Source organism: Heteronotia binoei, chromosome 4, assembly GCF_032191835.1.
Source record: "Heteronotia binoei isolate CCM8104 ecotype False Entrance Well chromosome 4, APGP_CSIRO_Hbin_v1, whole genome shotgun sequence".
Taxonomy (NCBI): domain Eukaryota; kingdom Metazoa; phylum Chordata; class Lepidosauria; order Squamata; family Gekkonidae; genus Heteronotia; species Heteronotia binoei.
Genome location: NC_083226.1, coordinates 181,128,168 through 181,148,663, shown reverse-complemented (window position 1 = coordinate 181,148,663; position 20,496 = coordinate 181,128,168). Strand labels below are relative to the sequence as shown.

Genomic DNA, 20,496 nt, shown 5'->3' with positions numbered 1-20,496 from the left:
TCAAAACAGCCAGGCACACGCATTTAGCTTTAACAAGGTAATCTTTGCTTGTCTAATGAGGGAAAAGGGTAACTTGGAGTCCTACAAAACAAGAAAAGGTTTTAACATCCTATCCTCTAACTACATGTTGACTCTCAGATCTAAGCAGCAACTGACGAAGAAGACTAGAGACTTAGACAAAGGACCATAAACTGAAACCCAATGATTTCTCCCTTGTCCAACACAGGTTAATATACATATTGACACCTAGCCTCTGGCAATAAGTACATGCAGACTAGCTTATTGGCTAACTAAGTACCACTGACTAAGTAAGTTGCCAAAACCCCAACAGAAACATGGGATGCATGTGCTAATGGAGAATGCAAGGGAGGAATAGGGCACTAAGAGGACCTGTGTCAAGGGTTGGCCCAGCTGGGTCACCTGCCAGGTCCCCCACTTGGTGGGAGATAGCCCCACAACTGGAGCAGCTGGACGGCTCTTCCATTTATCAACTGGAGCTGTACCGGGTGGCGAGCAAGGGAGTCGAAATCAGGCGAGTCTTGCTTGGCTGCCTCCCCCCCCCCCCCGCCCCCAAACAGACCCCTTTAGGCCCTGGCAACATTGCAAAGTCTTTCTTCATCACAACATCACAGAGTTCTAAGGAGCCATGCAGGCCAGGCCATCTAGCCCAGGAGTGGCCAAACTTGGTTTATGTAAGAGCTACATAGAAGAAATGTCAGATGTTTGAGAGCCACAAGACGTGAAGGTCAGATGCTTGAGAGCCGGGAGGGAGGGGAATAGTTGGGAGGAGGGAGGGCGATGTGGAAAGAGAGCGACTTTAAATGCATTCTCCAAGCCACTGACTGCCTTAGGGTAGTGGGGGCTTCGGGAGCCACACAGTATATGTGAAAGAGCCACGTGTGGCCACTCCTGATCTAGTCCAACAGCCTGCTCAATGCAGAATCAGCCTAGCCCTAGAGCGTCCCTGACAAGTATTTGTCCAGCTGCTGCTTAAAGATTTCCATGGGGCCAGCCTGGGCGGTCCATTCTACTGCTGACTACTCTTACTGTAAAAACGTTTTTCCTAATACCCAGCTAGTACCTCCCCACCCTTAATTTAAACCCATTATTATGACTCTTCTCCGCTGCTGACAGCAAAAACAGCTCCCTGCCCTCCCCCACAACAGACACCCTGTGAGGTGGGTGGGGCTGAGAGGGCTCTGACAGAAGCTGCCCTTTCAAAGATAGCTCCTGTGAGAGCTATGGCTGACCCAAGGCCATTCCAGCAGCTGCAAGTGTCTGGGGCAGTGATGCTCTGTATTCTTGGTGCTTGCGGGGGAGGGGGGGAGTGGAAGGGCTTCTAGCCCGACTTGTGAACCTCCTTTTTTTTGGGCCACTGTGTGACACAGAGTGTTGGACTGGATGGGCCGCTGGCCTGATCCAACAGGGCTTCTTTTATGTTCTTATGTGACACAGTGTTGGACTGGATGGGCCATTGGCCTGATCCAACAGGGCTTCTCTTATGTTCTTATGTGACAGAGTGTTGGACTGGAGGGGCCATTGGCCTGATCCAATATGGCTTCTCTTATGTTCTTACGTGACTCAGAGTGTTGGACTGGATGGACCATTGGCCTGATCCAACAGGGCTTCTCTTATGTTCTTACGTGACACAGAGTGTTGGACTAGATAGGTCATTGGCCTGATCCAACAGGGCTTCTCTTCTGTTCTTATGTGACACAGTGTTGGACTGGATGGACCATTGGCCTGATCCAACACGGCTTCTCTTATGTTCTTACGTGACTCAGAGTGTTGGACTGGATGGACCATTGGCCTGATCCAACAGGGCTTCTCTTATGTTCTTACGTGACACAGAGTGTTGGACTAGATAGGTCATTGGCCTGATCCAACAGGGCTTCTCTTCTGTTCTTATGTGACACAGTGTTGGACTGGATGGACCATTGGCCTGATCCAACACGGCTTCTCTTATGTTCTTGGCCTGATCCAACATGGCTTCTCTTATGTTCTTACGTGACACAGAGTGTTGGACTGGATGGGCCATTGGCCTGATCAAACAGGGCTTCTCTTATGTTCTTACGTGACACAGAGTGTTGGACTGGATGGGCCACTGGCCTGATCCAACATGGCTTCTCTTATGTTCTTATGTGACACAGAGTGTTGGACTGGATGAGCCATTGGCCTGATCCAACAGGGCTTCTCTTATGTTCTTATGTGACACAGAGTGTTGGACTGGATGGGCCATTGGCCTGATCCAACATGGCTTCTCTTATGTTCTTATGTGACACAGAGTGTTGGACTGGATGAGCCATTGGCCTGATTCAACAGGGCTTCTCTTATGTTCTTAAGTGAAGGAGTGGAGAATCAAAACCCGGTTCTCCCAGATAAGAGTCCGCACACTTAATCGCTACATCAAACGTGGAGGGAGGAGTCCTTTAAAACATACACACCCTGGCATGGTCCCAAGGTGAATCAGGCTCCTCTGCATGGCAGCTGTAAGTCTTAATTTCTTTAAATTTATAAGCCACCTTGAGCTTCATAAGAAAGAGTTTAATAATGAGATAATAGTAATAATGAGTGCCAGTGTAGCACAACAGCAGAGTGTCCAGCTAGGATCTTGAAGACCCAGGTTTGAATCCCCATTCTGCTATGGAAGCTCACTGGGTGACCCTCAGAGAGCCAGTTTTGTGTAGTGGTTAAGTGCACAGACTCCTATCTGGGAGAGCAGGGTTTGATTCCTCACTCCTCCACTTACACCTGCTGGAATACCCGCTTTGGGTTAGCCATAGCTATCGCAGGAGTTGTCCTTGAAAAGGGAGCTGCTGTGAGAGTCCTCTCCAGCCCCACCCATCTCACAGGGTGTCTGTTGTGGGGGGAGAAGATATAGGAGACTGTAAGCCACTCTGAGTCTCTGTCCTTGAAAGGGCAGCTGCTGGGAGAGCCCTCTCCAGCCCCACCCACCTCACAGGGTGTCTGTTGTGGGGGAGGAAGATAAAAGAGATTGTGAGCCGCTCTGAGACTCTTCGGAGTGAAGGGCGGGATATAAATCCTCTTCCTCCTCCTCCTTCTTCTTCCCTGCTTCACAGAGTGGTTGTGAGGATAAAATGGAAGAACGGAGAAAGATGTAAATTGCTTTGCCCGCCCCCCGCGGGGAAAGACAGGGTAAAAATGAAGCAAGTCATAATTTTTTTTTAAAAAAAAATTGATCTGTAAAAGAGGACATGATGCGTTGAAATTTCGGAACAGTGGCTTCGTGGTTATGAATGTGTATACAGCTCAGATGAATAGTTAAGTACTCATTGGAGGAAGGAGGGCGTAACCCCCAATGGGCAGGGCATCTGAGAGTTTACCCCTGACAGTCTCCTGCCCCTCTGCCCCGGGGTTTCTGATGCCACTTGGCAGCCAAACCTTTCGTTGCTTTAAACCAATTCCTGCTTCGTCTAATCTTCCCTAATGCCACCATAATCCCATTACTGAAAACAACCAAAAGGCTGGGGAGTTAAAGGGATGAAAAGATTTGTGTAGTCCGTGCTGTGTGTATCGGTGGGGGGAGAGGTTTGCCCCCCTCCACCTCTGCTCACATTTCATTGTATAGCCTCAGCACTTCAGATCATGCGAATATCAGGTTAATATTTTTTTTCTCCTCCTGACATAGTCCTCATTCAAGGATGTGTCCTGGAAATTCCGTGTTCCGAGTGGAGAAAGGGCCATGGCTCAGCAGTACAGCATCTGCTCGACATGCAGAAGGTCCCCGGTTCAATCCCAAGAAGGCCTCATTTTGGGCAGCAGCTCACCGGAGCAGAACTCCGAAACCTCTAAATTTTATTGTGTTCTTTCTTCCTTAAAAAGGTAAAGGCAGTCCCCTGTGCAAGCACCAGTCGTTTCCCGTTAGGAGAGCCAGTTTGGTGTAGTGGTTAAGTGTGCGGACTCTTATCTGGGAGAACCGGGTTTGATTCCCCACTCCTCCGCTTGCACCTGCTAGCATGGCCTTGAGTCAGCCATAGCTCTGGCAGAGGTTGTCCTTGAAAGGGCAGCTGCTGTGAGAGCCCTCTCCAGCCCCATCCACCTCACAGGGTGTCTGTTGTGGGGGAGGAAGGTAAAGGAGATTGTGAGCCGCTCTGAGACTCTTCGGAGTGGAGGGCGGGATATAAATCCAATATCTTCTATCTTCTTCTTCCCACTCTGGGGCGACATTGCATCACAACGTTTTCACGGCGGGCTTCCCCAGTCATCTGCACTTTCCCTCCAGCAAGCTGGGTATTCATTTTACCGACCTCGGAAGGATGGAAAGCCGAGTCAACCTGGAGCCAGGTACCTGAACCCAGCTTCCGCCGGGATCGAACTCGGGTTGTGAGCAGAGAGCTTTGACTGCAATACTGCGGCTTTACCATTCTGCGCCATGGGGCTTGTCTTTCTTACCTCCCCCCCGCCCAAGAAAAAATACTTGCTTCTGGGCTCCATTGTTCAAACCCCCCGTGAGAATTTTGCTGAACTCTTGAGATTTGACAAACTTTCTAATATTTCCCCCACCCCCCAAAAATGGGAAAATAACCAAAACCTATAAAGAGCCCCGTGGCGCAGGGTGGTAAAGCTGCAGTACTGCAGTCGGAGCCCTCTGCTCACGACCTGAGTTCGATCCCAGGGGAAGCTGGTTCAGGTAGCAGGCTCCAGGTTGACTCAGCCTTCCATCTTTCCGAGGTCGGGGAAAGTGTAGATGACTTCCATCTTTCCGAGCTTGCTGGGGGGAAAGTGTCGACGACTGGGGAAGGCAATGGCAAACCACCCCGTAAAAAGTCTGCTGTGAAAACCTTGCGAAAGCAATGTCACCCCAGAGTCAAAAACCACTGGTGCTCGCACAGGGGACTGCCTTTACCTTTTTTTTTAATAACGCAGACATATGGAAAATGCCACATTGACAATAGCGATTTTAAAAGTATGACGGGACTGGGAGTCAGGTTTTAGTATGACAATTAAAATCCCAGAAGTATTTTAAGGTCGATGCTGAGCTGATATAATTTCGTACACCTTCCGGTGATGTCAGGAGTGGCATAGGCAAATGACCTATGCAAATGAGCTAAAGCACCTGTTTTTCTATGAAATGACCCCCGATCCCCGGCATCTCCGATTAAAAGGACTGGGTGATGGGAAAGGCCTCTGCCTGAAATCCTGGAGAGCCGTTGCCAGTCCGAGTAGACAATACTGACTTGGATGGACCCAGGGTGTTCGACTCAGGATGCGGCAGCTTCGTGCGATCATGTGAGTTCCTGCTGATCTTGAAAAGTTAATTTGGAAAGTTAATTCTTGGGCATGTGGGAGCTGTGCGCCTGAGAAGCAACATCTTTGGGAACCCAAACGTGGAATCCCCATTGCACGCTTGGTTTAGTCCTCCGGAGACGCAAAGCAAAGCTCCAGAACTTCTCAATTTTATTGTCCTCTTTCTTTCTTACCCCCCACCCCAAAATACATGCTTCCAAACCCCCTGGGAGAATTCTGCTGAACTCTAAGATTTGACAAACTTTCTAATATTCCTCCCCCCCGCTAAAAAAAATGGAGAAATAACCAAAACATATCAAGCAGACAGATGGAAATCTTCATCATGCCACTGAGGCCCCATGGGAGAAAGTCATTTAAAAAGTATGACGGGAGCAGCGTTCCCTCTAAGCCGAGTTAGCGTGAGCCAGCTTGCAGATTTTTAGCCTCCAGCTCACACCTTTTTGTTTTAGCTCAGGAAGGACGCCCCCCCCCCCCCCCGAGCACACTAATGGATACAGCAGCTCATAACTTTAGTGCCAGCAGCTCAGAACTTTAATGCCAGTAGCTCATAAAGCAGAATTTTGGCTCACAAGACCCTGCAGCTTAGAGGGAACATTGGATGGGAGTCAGGTTTCATTGTGGCAATTCTAATCCAATGTATTTTAAGGTAGATGCATTTCAAGGTAGATGCTGAGCTGATATGAACATATGAAGCTGCCTTATACTGAATCAGACCCTCGGTCCATCAAAGTCAGTCTTGTCTACTCAGACTGGCAGCGGCTCTCCAGGGTCTCAAGCGGAGGTTTTTCACGCCTACTTGCCTGGACCCTTTTTAGTGGGAGATGCCGGGGATTGAACCTGGGACCTTCTGCTTCCCAAGCAGATGCTCTGCCACTGAGCCACAGCCCCATTCATGGCTCTCCAGGGTCTCAAGCTGAGGTTTTTCACTCCTACTTCTCTGGACCGTTTTTAGTTGGAGATGCCAGGGATTGAACCTGGGACCTTCTGCTTACCAAGCAGATGCTCTACCACTGAGCCACAGCCCCATTCATAGCTCTCCAGGGTCTTAAGCTGAGGTTATTCACGCCTACTTGCCTGGACCCTTTTTAGTTGGAGATGCCGGGGATTGAACCTGGGACCTTCTGCTTACCAAGCAGATGCTCAGCCACTGAGCCACAGCCCCATTCATAGCTCTCCAGGGTCTTAAGCTGAGGTTATTCACGCCTACTTGCCTGGACCCTTTTTAGTTGGAGATGCCGGGGATTGAACTTGGGACCTTCTGCTTACCAAGCAGATGCTCTACCACTGAGCTACCATCCCTCCCCTTAGAATATAGAACGATAGAATATAGCATACCTGCCAGTGCTGTCAGGGGTGTGGGGCATATGCAAAAGAGTTGTGCTAATGAGCTTCAGCACCTCTTTTTCTACAAAATGACCCTTGCAATGTACTTTTGGCCACCCTGTGGGGCGTTCAAGGCAAGAGACATTCAGAGGTTGTCTGCCATGGGTGCCTTTGTGTAGTACCCTGGACTTCCATCGTGGGCCCCATCTTTCCTTGGTGGGCCCCATCTGGGTGCTAATCCAGCAGGCCCTTCTTAGCTTCTGAAATCTGATGAGATCAGGGCAGCCTGCCTGGGCCATCCAAATGTGGGCCTGTAAAAAATACTTCTTAATAATTCTCACAAAATCGATGGACCGCTCTGTGGGTTCACAAGCTACTTCTGGGTTTTAGTATATTTTGTTCGAGTTTTAGGAAGAGGGGGTAAGGGAGACGGAAGGAAAAAAAGAAAAGGAATCAGAAAGTTTAAAAACATCTTCTTAATTTCTGCATCTCTTTTGATTATAAAATAATAATTAGTCTAAATAAAGTTGTAGGCGATCAGTTTTGCTATTTTACGTTTAAACATTCAGGCGTAGAGGGATGAAATGCACTGTGCAATATATAAAGTACACAGATTGAATCGAAACGTTAAGCCGATCATAAAAAAGGTTTCCAGAGATTTCCTGCATCTTCTGCTGACTTGACTTTTAAGCAGAGTGAAAGAGCGTCCATTTCCGCTGTCTCAGGTTCACTAGCTACTTCTGAAGGGGCCAGGTCCATATTGACTGTGTTTTTAAAACTAATCACTTTTCACAACAGTGTTTTAGCATTTATTTTAATTTATTTATTTAATTCACAGAATCATAGAGGAGTTGGAAGGGACCTCTAGGGTCATCTTGTCCAAATTGTTCAGGGTGGCGAGAACCAGAGAGGACTGTGAGGCACTCCAAAGGGATCTGTTGAGGCTGGGTGAGTGGGCGTCAACGTGGCAGAAGCGGTTCAATGCGGCCAAGTGCAAAGTAATGCACATTGGGGCCAAGAATCCCAGCTACAAATACAAGTTGATGGGGTGTGAACTGGCAGAGACTGACCAAGAGAGAGATCTTGGGGTCGTGGTAGATAATTCACTGAAAATGTCAAGGCAGTGTGCGTTTGCAATAAAAAAGGCCAACGCCATGCTGGGAATTATTAGGAAGGGAATTGAAAACAAATCAGCCAGTATCATAATGCCCCTGTATAAATCGATGGTGCGGTCTCATTTGGAGTACTGTGTGCAGTTCTGGTCGCCGCACCTCAAAAAGGATATTATAGCATTGGAAAAAGTCCAGAAAAGGGCAACTAGAATGATTAAAGGGTTGCAACACTTTCCCTATGAAGAAAGGTTAAAATGCTTGGGGCTCTTTAGCTTGAAGAAACGTCGACTGCAGGGTAACATGATAGAGGTTTACAAAATTATGCATGAGATGGAGAAAATAGAGAAAGAAGTACTTTTCTTCCTTTCTCACAATACAAGAACTCGTGGGCATTCGATGAAATTGCTGAGCAGTTGGGTTAAAACGGATAAAAGGAAGTACTTCTTCACCCAAAGGGTGATTAACATGTGGAATTCACTGCCACAGGAGGTGGTGGCGGCTACAAGCATAGACAGTTTCAGGAGGGGGTTAGATAAAAATATGGAGCAGAGGTCCATCAGTGGCTATTAGCCACAGTGTGTGCATATATATATTTTTGGCCACTGTGTGACACAGAGTGTTGGACTGGATGGGCCATTGGCCTGATCCAACATGGCTTCTCTTATGTTCTTATGTTCTAACCCCCTGTACAATGCAGGAAACTCACAAACACCTCCCCTAAATTCACAGGATCTGCATTGCTGTCAGATGGCCATCTAGCCTCTGTTTCAAAACCTCCAAGGAAGGAGAGCCCACCACCTCCCAAGGAGGAAGCCTGTTCCACTGAGGAACCGTTTTAATGGTCAAGAAGTTCTTCCTAATGTTGAGCTGGAAACTCTTTTGATTCAATTTCAACCCATTGGTTCTGGTCCTACCTTCCGGGGCCACAGGAAACAATTCCACACCATCCTCTATATAACAGCCCTTCAAGTACTCGAAGATGGTGATCCTATCACCTCTCAGCCGCCTCCTCTCCAGGCTAAGCATCCCCAGCTCCTTCAACCTTTCCTCAGAGGACTTGGTCTCCAGACCCCTCACCATCTTCGTCGCCCTCCTCTGGACTCGTTCTAGCTTGTCTATATCAATTTGTATCCCGCCCACCCCGCCGAGGCAGGTTCAGGGCGGCTTACATGGTCATGCATGTGCATAAATATAAACATATAATAAAACAAAAAAACAATAAGAGCATAAATAAAAGGCTCTCAGCAATAGCCAAGTGAGTAACCGGATTCCAGTCAGTTATGGGTCTCAGGAACGTTGAAGAGCCAGTTCAGGGTGTGTCCGTGCGAGTGTTTCAAAGCAGTCAGGCAATGTGTTTGCACACGTGTTCTGTCACACAAAGGGCTGCAGTCAGTGTTCCCCCTAACCTGAGTTAGCGTGAGTTAGCTAACAGATTTTTAGCCTCCAGCTCACACATTTTTGTCTTAGCTCAGGAAAAATGGCCCCAGAGGACACTAATTGATGCAGGAGCTCACCACTTTAATGCCAGTAGCTCACAAAGTAGATTTTTTGCTCACAAGACTTTGCAACTTAGAGGGAACACTGGCTGCAGTACGTTCAAGCAAAGCCAGCACACCTGCTGACCACATCCTCCTTGAGTATTGGTGATCTGACACCTGATTTAACACTGGAGCAGGTGAGACAGGTGTGTCTTTGCATGGGCCCAGGCTGACACTGAAACTGGAAAGGTCCCTGTGCAGGTAGCTCGGCAGATCCCTTTAGCACTGCAGGTGACAACTCTGGGTTGGGAAATTCCTGGATTTTTTTAGAGGGGGTGGGGTGGAAGCTGGAGAGGGCCAAATTTGGGGAGAGGAGAGACTCCGCAGGGTCTAATCCTGGAGTCCTCTTGGGTTTTTGGCAACCACTCCCTGGAGTCATGAGTTAATTAACTGTTTGTTTATGCATGCTAATACTTAGCAAGTCAGTGGTAGAACTCATGAGCTAGTCTACACGTACTTCCTGTCAGAAGCTAGAAGAAGATATTGGATTTATATCCCACCCTCCACTCCGAAGAGTCTCAGAGCGGCTCACAATCTCCTTTATCTTCCTCCCCCACAACAGACACCCTGTGAGGTGGGTGGGGCTGAGAGAGCTCTCACAGCAGCTACCATTTCAAGGATAACCTCTGCCAGAGCTATAAGAACATAAGAGAAGCCATGTTGGATCAGGCCAATGGCCCATCTAGTCCAACACTCTGTGTCACACAGTGGCCAAAAAAAATTAGCTATGGCTGACCCAAGGCCATTCCAGCAGGTGCAAGTGGAGGAGTGGGGAATCAAACCCGGTTCTCCCAGATAAGAGTCTGTGCACTTAACCACTACACCAAACTGGCTCTAGAAGCTAGATGTCAATAAGCATATTAACCTGTAAGGGGAAGCCCTAATAGGGTAATGAATAGAGATTTGAAGGCCCAGGAAAAAACCGGAAAAATTCGGGGGGAAAAACATTTTTTCCGTTTTTTTCCTGAAGCCTCATGTTTTTCCCCTGAAAAATTGAAAAAAGAAAAGAAATTGATTATGGAATGTTTTATTTTAACATGATGAATGGGTTTTTAAAATTTTTATTTAATACTGTGGAGAGGAAATATGAATAATTGTTTTGTGGAGGTTTTTTGGTTTGTTCCACATAAACTAGTAACCAGTTCAGGAGATTGCTGTTCCATTTGTTACAATTGCAAATAAATATTATTTGAAAAGTAAATTCTGTTTGTAATAATTGTTTGGATACACTATATTTTTAACATGCTAGTTGTGATAATTTCATGCCAAATAAAGTTGTCCGTAGTCATATTTTATGTTCCTAAAGTAACAGAATGACTTTCACTCTGGAAAAGAAAAAAAGAAGGGTGAATGTAGCATTTTTCCCAGGAAAAAATGGTTTTTTTCCAAGCTTCAAAATTTCCAGAAATTTTATGTCTCTAGTAATGAATAGATTGGGGTTGGTCTAGGGAGAAAGCACTGGGTTTCAGTTTATGGTCCTTTGTTTAAGTCTCTACATGTCCTCCTCAGTTGCTGTTCAGATCTTGGAGAGTCAACATGTGGTTAGAAACCAGGGCCTTTTTTTGTAGCAGGAACTCCTTTGCATATTAGGCCACACACTCCCTGCTGTAGCCAATCCTCCAAGAGCTTATAGGGCTCTTAGTACAGGGCCTACTGTAAACTCCAAGAAGACTGGCTACATCAGGGGTGTGTGGCCTATTATGCAAAGGAGTTCCTGCTACAAAAAAAAAAGCCCTGGAGAAGACAGATAGGATGTTAAATCCATTTCTTGTTTTGTAGGACTACTCCCAAGTTACCCCTTTCCTTACTAGACAAGCGAAGACTATGCATTACTCTGCTAACGAAATCATAACAAGTCCACCCTCCAAAGCAGCCGTCTTCTCCAGGGGAGGGTGGCCTCTGCAGTCTGGAGACTGGTTGTTATTCCGGGAGATCTCCAGGTCCCACCTGGAGGTTGGCAATCATGCAACACACACCCAGGTAGATCTCTGGCCTGTTAGCATTGCTTCGCTGCGCTGTGCCGGGAGCAGCCTGGGGAAACAAGACACTGACGCTGTGCAGAGTTGTACAAAACAAGGGAGGCGGCAGCCGACTGCAGCTGTCGGAAGTCCAAACTTTGAGGAGGGGGGAGGGTGTTAGCAGACATCTGGGTGGAATCTGCAACTGTGGAAAGGCAGGCGGGGCGCGTTGCCTATTAAGAAGATCCCTTGGGAGGCCCTGATGTTTTGCGTAGCAAAAATAACCTTCGTCTCTGCCACGGAGGGAAGGGGGCTCTCCATTCTGGCTGAAATCTGATGCCGGCTAAGGGAGGGAGTTCCCCGAATCACCGCTGAATGATGAAATTTGTTTTGATACGCCCACCCATCAATCTCCAATTTTGGCCTATTTACCTCCTTCGCTGAGTTCTGGAATTAACGTCGACCGAGGGGGTGACATGATAGAGGTTTACAAGATTATGCACGAGATAGAGAAGGTAGAGAAAGAAGTCCTTTTCTCCCTTCCTCACAGTACAAGAATTCGTGGGCACTCCTTGAAATTGCTGAGCAGTCGGGTTAGAACTGATGAAAGGAAGTCCTTCTTCACCCAAAGGGTGATTAACATGTAGGATTCACTGCCACAGGAAGTGGTGGTAGCTATAAGCATGTACGGCTTCAAGAGGGGATTGGATAAACATCTGGAGCAGAAGTCCATCAGTTGCTATTAGCCACAGGGTACAGATGGAGCTCTCTGTCTGGGGCGATGCTCTGTATTCTTGGTGCTGGAGGGGGGAGGCAACAGTAGGAGGGCTTCTAGCGACCTGGCCCAACTGATCAACCTCCTGGCCAAAAAAACAGGTGCCATCAGGAGGTCCATCAGTGGAGCCAGGACACTCCTGGGGTTTTTGGCCACTGTGTGACACAGAGTGTTGGAGTGGATGGGCCAATGGCCTGATCCAACATGGCTTATCTTACAGTCTTATGTTTGGGGCAAGGGACGCTTTGTATTCTTGGTGCTTGGGGGGGCACAGTGGGAGGGCTTCTGGTGTCCTGGCCCCACTGATGAACCTCCTGATGGCACCTGTTTTTTTGGCCACTGTGTGACACAGAGTGTTAACATAAGAGAAGCCATGTTAGATCAGGCCAATGGCCCATCCACTCCAACACTCTGTGTCACACAGTGGCAAAAAAAATTATATATACACACACACACACACACACACACACTGTGGCTAATAGCCACTGATGGACCTCTGCTCCATATTTTTATCTAAACCCCTCTTGAAGGTGGCTATGCTTGTGGCCGCCACCACCTCCTGTGGCAGTGAATTCCACATGTTAATCACCCTTTGGGTGAAGAAGTACTTCCTTTTATCCGTTTTAAAGTGTTGGACTGGATGGGCCACTGGCTTCTCTTATGTTCTTAAATGGCAACTGTAGAAACTAAGCTTGTTATTCCAATTTGGTCCTTGCATCTGTTAAGCACAGTTTATTATGTAGATAGATCTAGGTGGGCAGCTGTGTTGGTCTGAAGCTCTAGAACAAAGCAGGAGTCAAGTATCACCTTTAAGACCAACGGAGTTTTATTCAGAATGAAACCTTTCCTGTGCTCTATCTAATGTTGTCTGATGAAGTGTGCATCGAGCACAGGAAAGCTTAAATTCTGAATAAAACTTCGTTGGCCTTGACTCCTGCTTTGTTCTACAGCTTATTATGCCCATGGTAATTTGCTGCTGACCCTCTACCTATACGTGTGGACTGCTAACTTCCATTCCGTTGTATCTGAGGAAGTGTGTGCGCACACGGAAGCCTGAATAAAACGCTGTTGGTCTTTAAAGTGTCACTAGACTCAAACTTTGTCCTGGTTTGAGAAGTTTAGGGATCACTTTTATTGCCGCCCTGGGTGATTATTCATTAGCACAGCCTTCTAAAGATGCTGAGAAGGCTGGTTGTGGGTCTGGCTGAACCAACAGCCTGATAGCTCTCTTCCTGTGAGTTAATGACCCGAGGCCTTCCCCTCGCCTGACTTGTAGCTAATGAAAAGCTGCGGTGGGGGTGGGGGCTTGGCAGTGTGGTTTCTCTTTGTAAGCATGGTCGGTTTAGTTAGCAAATAAAAGTCAACCAACAATCCAGTCAAACATATCAGTATGTGTGTGAGGGAGCGTTGCGAGCCTCCAGGTGGTAAACAATGAAGAGATCCATGGGAAAGAGGCTAAGCAACTAAACAAAACCATGAAAAAATTACTAATATCCCCCCCAATGTTCCCTCTAAGCTGAGTTAGTGTGAGCTAGCTCACAGTTTTTTAGCCTCTGGCTCACACAGTGGCCAAAAAGCCCAGATGTCATTGGGAGGTCACCAGCGGGGCCAGGACACTAGAAGCCCTCCCACTGTTGCCCCCCCAAACACCAAGGATACAGAGCATCACTGCACCAGACGTAAGAACATAAGAAGAGCCATGTTGGATCAGGCCAATGGCCCATCCAGTCCAACACACTGTGTCACATAAGAACATAAGAGAAGCCCTATTGGATCAGGCCCATCCAGTCCAGCACTCTATGTCACATAAGAACATAAGAGAAGCCCTGTTGGATCAGGCCAATGGCCCCTCCAGTCCAACACTCTGTGTCACATAAGAACATAAGAGAAGCCCTGTTGGATCAGGCCAATGGCCCATCCAGTCCAACACTCTGTGTCACATAAGAACATAAGAAGAGCCATGTTGGATCAGGCCAATGGCCCCTCCAGTCCAACACTCTGTGTCACATAAGAACATAAAAGAAGCCCTGTTGGATCAGGCCCATCCAGTCCAACACTCTGTGTCACATAAGAACATAAGAGAAGCCATGTTGGATCAGGCCAGTGGCCCACCCAGTCCAACACTCTGTGTCACATAAGAACATAAGAGAAGCCATGTTGGATCAGGCCAGTGGTTCATCCAGTCCAACACTCTGTGTCACATAAGAACATAAGTGAAGCCCCTCCAGTCCAACACTTTGTAACACACAGTGGCCAAAATACAAACACACACACTGTTGCTAATAGCCACTGATAGACCTCTGCTCCATATTTTTATCTAACCCCCTCTTGAAGCTGGCTATGCTTATAGCTGCCCCCACCTCCTGTGGCAGTGAATTCCACATGTTAATCACCCTTTGGGTGAAGAACTACTTTCTTTTATCCGTTTTACCCTGACTGCTCAGCAATTTCATTGAATGTATTGTGAGAAAGGGAGAAAGTCCTTCTTTCTCTGCTTTCTCCATCCCATGCATTATCTTGTAAACCTCTATCATGTCACCCCGCAGTCGACGTTTCTTCAAGCTAAAGAGTCCCAAGCGTTTCAACCTTTCTTCATAGGGAATGTGTTCCAGCCCTTTAATCATTCTAGTTGCCCTTTTCTGCACTTTCTCCAATGCTATAATATCCTTTTTGAGGATGTGGAGGTTCCCCTCAGCCACCACGGCTGTTAGCCGCTGAGAGACTTCTCCTCCATGAATCTATTTAATTCCCTTTTAAAGCAGCTTATTCCTGTGGCCATCGCTACATCCTCTGGCAGCGAATCACACATTTTAACCACTCTCAGTGTAAAGCAGTATTTCCTTTTGTCTGTCCTGAACCTCCTGCCCATCGGTTTTATTGGATGCCCTCAAGTTCTAGTCTTTGGGAAGATGGAGAAAAAGCTCTCTTTGCCAACTGTCTCCACCCCGTGCATAATTTTATAAACCTCTATCACGTCCTTCCCCTTAGTCATCTCTTTTCTAAGCCCTCAGCCCTCCAGTTATTGGGCAGATTTCTTGTCCTCCTACCTGTACAGCAGGCCTGCTATTCTGGCAAGCTGTGAGGCAGTTTACAGGGGTGTCAAACTCGTTTGTTCTGAGGGCCGGATCTGACATAAATTAGACCTCGTTGGGCTGGGCCACGTCGGGTTGGGCCAGGCCATGTGCGTACCTATTTAAGATCAGGTAGCAGTAGCAGAAATATAAATTTTATAAAGAACACAGACAAAAACAAATATATATATTTAAAAGCTTAAAACATACTTAAAACGTTAGCACTCATTGGTCTTAAAGGTGCTTTCCTTGTATTTCTCCCAGGGGATCCAGGGAACTGGGCAAAGGAAGCTCTGACTCTTTCCTTCCTTCCCTAGGGGACGGGGGGAGAGGGGGGCTTCAGCCAATAGAAGGAAGAGAGGCTTGGCTCAGAAGCTCTGCTGTGTGATTGAGAGAGCCTGGCAAAGCAAGCTATTCCTCCCCAAAGGAGGAGCCTCAGCCAATGCCACAGAAGGTGGCAGCGGCTACAAGCATAGCCAGCTTTAAGAGGGGATTGGATAAAAATATGGAGCAGAGGTCTTTCAGTGGCTATAGCCACAGTATGCATGTGTGTGTGTGTGTGTGTGTATATATGTATATGTATATGTATATGTATGTGTGTGTGTATACACACACGCATATATTGGCCACTGTGTGACACAGAGTGTTGGACTGGAGGGGCCACTGGCCTGATCCAACAGGGCTTCTCTTATGTTCTAATGAAGAAAATAGAGGTTTTGCTCTGTAGCTCTGCTGTGTGATTGAGCAAGCCTTGCAAAGCAAGCTGAGAGGGAGAAGGAAGCAGATGACAGCCAGTTGCTCGTGGGCCTTATAGGAGCCCTCCAGGGGCCTGATTCAGCCCCCAGACTGCATGTTTGACACCCCTGGCTTAAGGTATGGATAAAAATCTCTGAAATGTCCATTGTTGTCCCCAAAACCATGACTTATCCACCACTTCTGTATGTCCAAAGATCTCCAATCTTTTGGAGCCTGTGAGATTGTGACGAAAGGTGATGGTCACAACCAATGTTCCCTCTAAGCTGAGTTAGCATGAGCTAGCTCACAGTTTTTTAGCCTCCAGCTCACACATTTTTGTCTTAGCTCAGGAAGGATGACCCCGGAGCACACTAATCGATGCAGCAGCTCACAGCTTTCATGCCAGGAGCTCACAAAGTAAAATTTTTGCTCACAAGACTCTGCAGCTTAGAGGGAACATTGGTCACAAACAGAAAATGCCTGCTACAGGAGTTGGAACCAGCCACAACGTTCCAGAGAGTAAGTTTAATAGTTAACTCTTCAACATGGCAAGTAGAAACTCAGTTTAACAGGTTGTTTTTGAGAATATACATAGAGCCCCATGGCGCAGAGTGGTAAAGCTGCAGTACTGCAGTCGGAGCGCTCTGCTCAGGACCTGAGTTCGATTCCAGCAGCAGCTGGTTCAGGTAGCCAGCTCGAGGTTGACTCAGCCTCCCATCCTTCCGAGGTCGGTAAAATGAGTCCCCAGCTTGCTGGGGAGGAAGTGTAATGACCGGGGAAGGCAATGGCAAACCACCCCGTAAAAAGTCTGCCGTGAAAACATGAAAGCAACGTCATCCCAGAGTCGAAAACAACTGGTGCTTGCACGGGGGACCTTTCCTTTCCTTTTGAGAATGTACAACTTGTTCTAAAATATTTTCTGACATACACCCGGCCTCGCAGTGACGATCCTTGTAATCCAGTGGCAGCCACTGTAGAAGCAACTTTTAAAAAATCTTCAGCCAATCCAATCTCCAGTAGCCAATCGAAGCACTGCTCGACAAAAGTCCCATCTGGCCCCACCCTTTTTCTAAAACCACTTGGCAGGTGCCAGAAAACATGCTGCCAGGTACCACGGCACCCACGGACACCCATGTTTAACCTCGGCGGAATGTCGTATTATTTCATTTAGTAATTGAATATATCAACCTAGTTGATAAATACTTTACTAACTTCCTGTGCTCATTCTCCCCCCCCCTCTCTTTTTTTCCTTCCAGACTTGTGCATTATGGGATTAAACGGAACCAGGAAGAAACCAGTGGGCGTCGGGACGAAGTCAATGCCTTCCTTTTGTAACATGCAATTCAAGACCACCCCTCCCTAAAGAAAAGGGCGGACAGCTCTCTGCTACCAGCTTTTATAGGCTTCAGGACTCTGCGTAAGATTTGACGTCTTCTCTAGTTTGGAAAGAGGCTCCCCAGACAGGACGGTACCATGTACACATTTTTGCCTGAGAACTTCACACCGGTGAAGCAAAAGCCAGCCAAAGAGCTGAAGCCGATGATCGTTGCCATAGTTTTCGGGCTGATCCTATTCATTGCAGCCGTGATCTCTTGGTGCTACTACGTGGCTTCTCTTCGGAAGGCCGAGAGGCTGAAGACGGAGAAGATGGACCTCAAGTCAGACGGGTTCATCATCAAAAACAACTACGGCGAGGAGGTCTTCAAGGTGGCCTTCCAGTCGGGGTCGCTGGACCTGGAGTCGTGCTCCAAGGAGGGGGAAATTTTAACGTGCACCAGGTCGGACAAGGGGAAGCTCAATTTTTTCATACAGACTGTCAAACCCAAGGACACGGTGATGTGCTACCGCGTTCGGTGGGAGGAGTTTGTGGCCGACACCGTGGTGGAACACAAAATGTTCTGGGGGGATGCCCACTGGTACGGGGGCTGTGAGATGAGCGTGCAGCACTGGCCAATCCGGCTCCCGGGATACCAAGAACCTATGCCGTTTGTGACTAGCGATGTGCATGCTTTCAGAAACAGTTTTGGAGGGATCTTGGAGAGATACTGGATCTCCTCCAAAGCAGCCGCCATCAAGATTAACGACTCCGTGCCCTTTCACCTTGGGTTCAATGCTTCGGAAAAGTCTCTCTTCTTCCAGGCCAGGTATAAGGATTCCCCCTACAAACCTCCGCTGGGACAGCCACCTTTCCCAGAGCTGAGCTATCGTGTCTGCGTTGGTTCAGATATCACATCCATCCAGAAATACATGGTGCGGAGATATTTCTACAAACCTTCCAAGAAACCTTCAGAGAACGCCTTCAGGTATCCCATCTGGTCTACTTGGGCCTTGTACCAAAACGACATCGATCAGGACAAGTTGCTACGCTTTGCAGAAAAGATCAAGATGTATAAATTTAATTGCAGCCATATCGAAATAGACGACACTTACACACAAGCGTACGGCGATTTTGACTTCGACCCAACAAAATTCCCCAACGTGACAGAAACGTTCAAGAAGCTCCGAGAAGATGGGTTCCTGATTACCCTGTGGATTCACCCGTTCATAAACTACAATTCCTCCAACTTTGGGGTGGGGATAGAGAGACAGCTTTTTATCAAAGAGCCCACCGGAAGACTTCCTGCCATGGTGGAGTGGTGGAATGGTATCGGTGCCATCTTGGATTTCACCAACCCTTCAGCCAGGGACTGGTTTCAGAGCCACCTAAGGCAACTTCGCTCTAAGTACGGCATCTCATCCTTCAAGTTCGATGCGGGGGAGACCAACTATCTTCCCAAACAGTTCAGCACCTTCCGTCCCTTGTCAGATCCCAGCATTTGGTCCAGGCGGTACACGGAGATGGCCATCCCTTTTTATGAGCTGGCTGAGGTTCGAGTTGGCTACCAGTCTCAGAATATCTCTTGCTTTTTCCGGATCATTGACCGGGATTCGGTGTGGGGCTATGAACTTGGGTTAAAGTCCTTGATCCCTACTGTCCTAACGATTAGCATGCTGGGATACCCTTTCATATCAGCTGACATGATTGGTGGAAACTTATTTCCCAACAAGACGGATGGTGCTGTGGAAATCCCGGAGCGGGAACTCTATATCCGGTGGCTGGAGTTGTCAGCCTTCATGCCTTCCATGCAGTTCTCTGTCCCGCCCTGGCTCTATGACAGAGAAGTCATAGATATCGCTCAGAAGTTTACACAACTTCATGAATCTTTGGTTGCCCCCCTCTTGTTGGAGTTGGCTGGCGAGATCATCGAAACAGGAGATCCCATTATACGGCCTATCTGGTGGATTTCCCCCAACGACGAAGCTGCGCATAAAATCGATTCCCAGTTTCTCATCGGCGATACCCTCATGGTAGCTCCAGTCTTGGAACGGAAGAAACAAGAGCGAGATGTCTACCTCCCGGCTGGCAAATGGCGCAGTTACAAAGGAGAGTTATTCGAAAAGACTCCTATCCTGTTGACGGACTACCCTGTTGACCTGGATGAGGTGGCTTATTTCATTTGGGTCTCTTAACCTACTTCAGCTGCCACAGCCACCAGCTTGTTAGCTTTGTGAGAGTAGTCATGCCTTATTCTATTACTATAAAAGCGAAGTAATTCCTGTGGTTAGGGGAAGGAGGAGACCAAGAAGCAGCTGCACATGAGCCTTTTAAAGATGCTAAAGATCTTGCTTTGGTGGTACAATCTGGAAGTTCTTGTAGAAGGTGAAGGTGAACATCACAAGATTTGCACTTTTTGGACCCCACTCAGAAAACCAAGCGCTCCTCTGTCTCAATTTCTTGATGTGCATTCACTTAATTGTATTTCTTCCATTTTTTAAATATGTCATTGGAGCTGTGGAAACGCCCTTCTGGGCTATTCCAAACCGAACAAAAGCCGAATACCTTGGATCGGGATCCGAGGAGAAGGCTGCTAGCTAGAAGTCGCAAGCTGGGTCCTTCTGTAAGCTGCAGGAATCTCTTCCCTGACCTCTTCAAATGTGAGCCAAGTAAGCTAATATATGAAAAAGAGGACAAACCCTGCTTACGACCTGGGAATTTTGGAGGGGTTGGCACGCAGGGTTTCGACAGCACAACTAAGCCTTAAGTTTTACAATGCAGTAAGCTATTGTTTAAAATAACATTTTTTCTAAAGATGATAAATCTGATTATTAGAGGCATAAATGTGTGTATATAGATATATATTTTTTTCCTTGTCTCATACTGGGCAAGGCTGGAAAAATGATTAATAAAATAATTTCCCATCCCTTAACTACTGGGCTGGGCAGGTTACTCAGTTGTGCAGCTTTTGGAAGAACTGCAAAAGTGTGGGAAGGGGCTGTGGTTCAGTGGTAGAAGAGCTGCTTGGCAGAAGGTCCCAGGTTCAATTCCTGGCATCTCCAGTTGAAGGGCCTAGCCACTGACGATGTGAAAGACTGCTGCCTGAGACCCTGGAGAGCCGCTGCCAGTCTGATTCAGGTCCGGTAGTACCTTAGAGACAACAGCAGTACAGATAAGATTAGAATTTCAATAGCCAATCCATATGCAAACGAACCTCCTCAGGTAAGCTCCTCCATTTAGCATGTCCAGGAAGCTCCCACAATTTAATTTAATTTTTATATTTATATCCAGGCCTATCCCGCAAGCGAGCTCAGGGCTGCTCACAGCAATAAAACAACAAAGTTAAAACAATACCATAAAAACAGACATTACGAAACAGGAGCAGCACAGTAAACAGTCTT

At 47.4% G+C, this 20,496-nt stretch overlaps 1 protein-coding gene and 1 non-coding gene across 5 annotated transcripts in view; one reads left to right on the top strand and one right to left on the bottom strand.

The window, feature by feature from the left end:
• Positions 1-20,027, top strand: part of MYORG (myogenesis regulating glycosidase (putative)) — a 54,307-nt gene extending 34,280 nt beyond the window's left edge. For 2 of the 4 annotated variants that reach the window (XM_060236250.1, XM_060236252.1), the window contains exon 3: positions 17,037-20,027. In XM_060236250.1, coding sequence (XP_060092233.1) covers positions 17,254-19,290 — 2,037 coding nt within the window. In that variant the 5' untranslated portion in view covers positions 17,037-17,253 and the 3' untranslated portion in view covers positions 19,291-20,027. Of the gene's footprint in view, positions 1-9,391; positions 9,473-11,020; positions 11,222-17,036 lie in introns of those variants that run through there. The other 2 variants (XM_060236253.1, XM_060236251.1) reach the window with 2 other exon arrangements.
• Positions 6,222-6,293, bottom strand: TRNAT-GGU (transfer RNA threonine (anticodon GGU)). The gene has a single exon. It is a non-coding gene; the product is annotated as a tRNA-Thr (tRNA).
• Positions 20,028-20,496: the final 469 nt, after the last annotated feature.